The sequence below is a fragment of the Malus domestica genome, chromosome 11 (genome assembly GCF_042453785.1).
Source record: "Malus domestica chromosome 11, GDT2T_hap1".
Classification (NCBI taxonomy): domain Eukaryota; kingdom Viridiplantae; phylum Streptophyta; class Magnoliopsida; order Rosales; family Rosaceae; genus Malus; species Malus domestica.
This window is the reverse complement of record NC_091671.1, coordinates 27,174,718-27,178,596: the sequence shown is the minus strand read 5'-3', so window position 1 is coordinate 27,178,596 and position 3,879 is coordinate 27,174,718. Positions and strand designations below refer to the sequence as shown.

Sequence of the window (3,879 nt, the reverse complement as noted above, 5' to 3'; positions counted from 1 at the left end):
TTGAAACTTGCAACAACGCAGGGACCAAAGGGGACTACCTCGCCAAGCAGTTTGTGCGCTCGCTGAAAGAAAACGCCTTTAAGTGGTACACGGACCTAGAGCCTGAGTCCATCAATAGCTGGGAGCAATTGGAGCGGGAATTCCTCAACCGCTTCTACAGCACCCGCCGCACTGTGAGCATGCTAGAGCTAACGAGCACAAAGCAGTGGAAGGACGAGCCAGTCATTGACTACATCAACAGATGGCGCACTCTAAGCCTCGACTGCAAAGACAAGCTCTCGGAAACCTCTTCAATCAAGATGTGCATCCAAGGCATGCAATGGGGTTTGCAATACATCTTTCAAGGCACCAAACCATGGATCTTCGAAGAGCTAGCCACCCGCGCCTATGACATAGAGTTGAGCATCGCCCATCATGGGAAGAAGGAACCGATCGCCGACTACAAGAACGACAAAGTTCTTAAGACAAAGGTGGAGAAGGTTGCATGGAAACCCACCAAGGAAGCGATGACGGTCAACACATCTCCCGTCAAAATCTCTACACGAGGCAAGGCGATTAAAGTCGAAGCTTTTCGTGATCAAGAGATGCGTAGACGCACTTTGAAGGAGCTTGAGGAGAAGACTTATCCATTCCCCAACTCTGATATGGTTACCATGCTGGATGACCTATTGGACAAGAAGGTGATCGGTTTACCTGAGTGCAGACGGCCGGAAGAGATGAATCGTACCGACAATCCAAGATACTGTAAATTCCACCGTTTCATCAGTCATCCGATAGAAAAATGCTTCGTGCTGAAAGATCTCATCATGAAGCTGGCTCAGAAAGGAATCATCGAGCTAGATCTTGACGATGTGGTGAAGTCAAATTATACCACCATCACTTATGGCTCTGTCAACTCAAAATCTTCACCTCAATCTTTGGGGGCATGCTCCAAAACCATGCCAGTCAAGCAAAGCAAAGTTGAAGAATTGACTCAAGTCACTCCTAAGAAATTACCCAAGAAGCATACGTCTCCTCCACAAGTTCGCCAATCGGAAAGGAGGCAAAGCAGCTCTTGTCAACCTTCAAAGCAATGTGAACGTGTTGAAGATGATGAAATTGTGACACAAAGATCGTCCATTGCCATCACAATGCGCGATTTCTTTCCCAAAGACTTCTTCAATCACTCGGTTAAGGCTCCTTGCTATGAAGATTGTGAGGAACGCCTCTCCAAAATTGCTTGACAAAATTCACAAATTCTCCTCGCCCGCACGAGTCTAAACTGCATGGCACAAAGCTCCTGGTCTGCACGAGCATAAAAGGCAACACCAAACACTCATTGCCTGCACGAGCCTAAACTGCATGGCACAACACTCCTGGTCTGCACGAGCATAAAAGGCAACACCAAATGCTCCTTGTCTGCACGAGTTGAAACTGCAAACGACACCAACACTCCTTGCCTGCATGAGTTAAAACTGCGTACGGCACAAAAAATCCATCGTTCATTTGAACTACGTTTTGACTTGATCTCTTTCTTTGGAAGGGTACGTAGGCAGCTTGAATATTCAATTTCAAGTTCAGTCACATCAAAATAAAAATAAATAAAAATAAATAAAATAATAATAAGTGTTTTATTAAAAAGAGTCAATTTTATTACAAAAAAAAATGAATACATATGTTATTATGTATTTACAAAAAAAAAAAAAAAAAAAAAAAAGGAATATACAAGTATTATATATATATATATATATATATATGTGTGTGTGTGTGTGTGTGTGTGTATGCATATACATAACTACCAAAAGCCCAGGCCCAGTTCTTGGACCTACAGCCTTCATTTCCTGTAAAGTCCAGGCCCAAGTAAACTCCGCTCCATCGACTACAGGGCATCGCCCTGTGGACCATCTTCCCCCTCTCTGTAATCAACATCCCTGCTCTCCGCCGTTTGAGAAAAAAATCATTGTTGAGAAGCAACTGCAACCATGCCGCGGTACAGCAAGGTTGCCCCGAGCCCTCTGCTGAAAGCCCAGTGCCATCATCAATTCCTCACCGTCATCATCTCTGTCTCTTTGTCTTCATCAAGGGCAGCGACGATTTGATTAACTCGGGCGACACTCACAAATCAGCTCGTCCAGACAGTCGTGGAGCTTAAATTGCAGAACAAATTCCTCAAATCTCAGTTCGAATGATTCTAGAATCTTCAACTGCTAAAGCACGGAAGCAACAACAATGGGATCTCGAGCAGGAGAATGACGACTGGGAAGTTCCTGGACCTCATAGGCGGGCAAATGCGGTGGAGCTCGCATAAGAGAAGAAGTCTGGGAAGATGAGTCAGTGCTCTGCTGTATGCGGGAGTTGCTGGACTTTTTTCAACATTGGCAGCAGTGGAGGGCATAAACCAAATAGTGACCGGAGAATTGGTGTCTCTCTCAGAACAAGAGCTCGTCGACTGTGACACGTCCTACAACGCCGGATGCAATGGCAGTCTCATGGACTACGCCTTCGAGTTCATTATCCTAAACGGCGGCATTGACACTGAATCCGACTATTTAATCCGTTGATGTTGACTAGCACCGAAACCAGGCAGGAGCAGATGACGGCGGTGTGGAAAGAAAAGTTATTAGCTATGGTGCGCACACCCACACCCCACACGCGAACCGGGTCCAATGGAATGACTCCGTTTCGATCTACACCAGGCCCAAGCCCAGTCTCTCCATCGCCTCACACACCGTCAAACACGGTGGTGTCTCCGGCCTTGTCTATTCAAAGCTCAGAATTGCCAGAAAACCCAATTGGCCTGTCCCCTCCGGCGCCAGCCACGACATGCTTAACTACCAAGGCAATTAGCACCACCACCACTGCCACCACCTCGACTGGAAATTGCAACAATGGTAGTAGTGTATTCGCACCTTCCTCCGCTTCAGCGTTGATGACACAGCCACCCCAAGCATCGTCACCATTCTCATTTACCAATCAAGTATCCACATTGGGCCGCCTGGATGGCTCTACCACAACCTCCTCCATTAATGAACCCACATCACTTTCGCCTTCTCCTTCTGCCCATCAGCAGACAGCAGCAGCCTAGCAAGCGGCGGTGCAGTTTTTTCTACTTTGCCCTCCTCCACCCCAAAAACCCAAAAAAAATAAAAATTTCGGTTTTCCGTTCGGTTACTCCGTCGCACCTGGTTAGGATCCCGGACGATTTATCCCAAAAAAATCTCAGAAAAAACCAAAAAAGCAGCCAGAGTTTCACTTCCGGTCCTTGGGTTTTTCTAAATTTTTAGTTTCGATCCTTTGAGTTTGCAGAAAAATCTTCCCAACAAAAAGAGGAAATTTTGAAGTGAGGGTTTTGTGATTTTGGTGTGACATGGCTCAGATTCAAGTTCAGCACCAGCAGCAGCCTCCTGCGAACGGCCCGAACGTTGTGTCGGCGAACGTCGGCGGTGGCGCCCCTCAGTTTGTTTCGACGTCGCTGTACGTTGGGGATCTTGACCAAAATGTAACCGACTCGCAGCTGTACGATCTGTTCAACCAGGTCGGTCAGGTCGTGTCGGTGAGGGTCTGCAGGGACTTGAGCACTCGCCGATCTCTGGGCTATGGTTACGTCAACTATAGCGCTCCTCAGGATGTTGCGAGGGCACTGGAAGTTCTGAACTTCACTCCACTAAAGCCCATGAACAAAGCCAAAAGATCACCATCTCTTCCACCATCAAGGTTGTCCCTGCCTTGCCTCCGCTCAGTTCGAGGGTCTTGGGTTCGAGTTTGTCCTTCTTTGCCTCGCTGCTATGCCGTGGGACTTGGATTGCATCCATCTCCTCCTCGACGCTATGCACTACCTCCTCCTTTTTCCGTCTCTCGGACTCGGCCTGGGTTTTCACCCACGAACCCAGCTTGCAGAGA

At 47.5% G+C, this 3,879-nt stretch overlaps 1 protein-coding gene across 1 annotated transcript; it reads left to right on the top strand.

The window, feature by feature from the left end:
• The first annotated feature begins 2,572 nt into the window (after positions 1–2,572).
• On the top strand, positions 2,573–3,064 carry LOC114819772 (cell wall protein SED1-like). Its single transcript, XM_029089393.1, has one exon. It carries the CDS (start codon positions 2,573–2,575, stop codon positions 3,062–3,064), a length of 492 nt encoding a protein of 163 aa, XP_028945226.1.
• The last annotated feature ends 815 nt before the right edge of the window (positions 3,065–3,879 follow it).

Coding starts and splice junctions, on each gene's coding strand:
- LOC114819772 (XM_029089393.1), top strand. CDS start 2,573: ATGACGGCGGTGTGGAAAGAAAAGTTATTAGCTATGGTGCGCACACCC.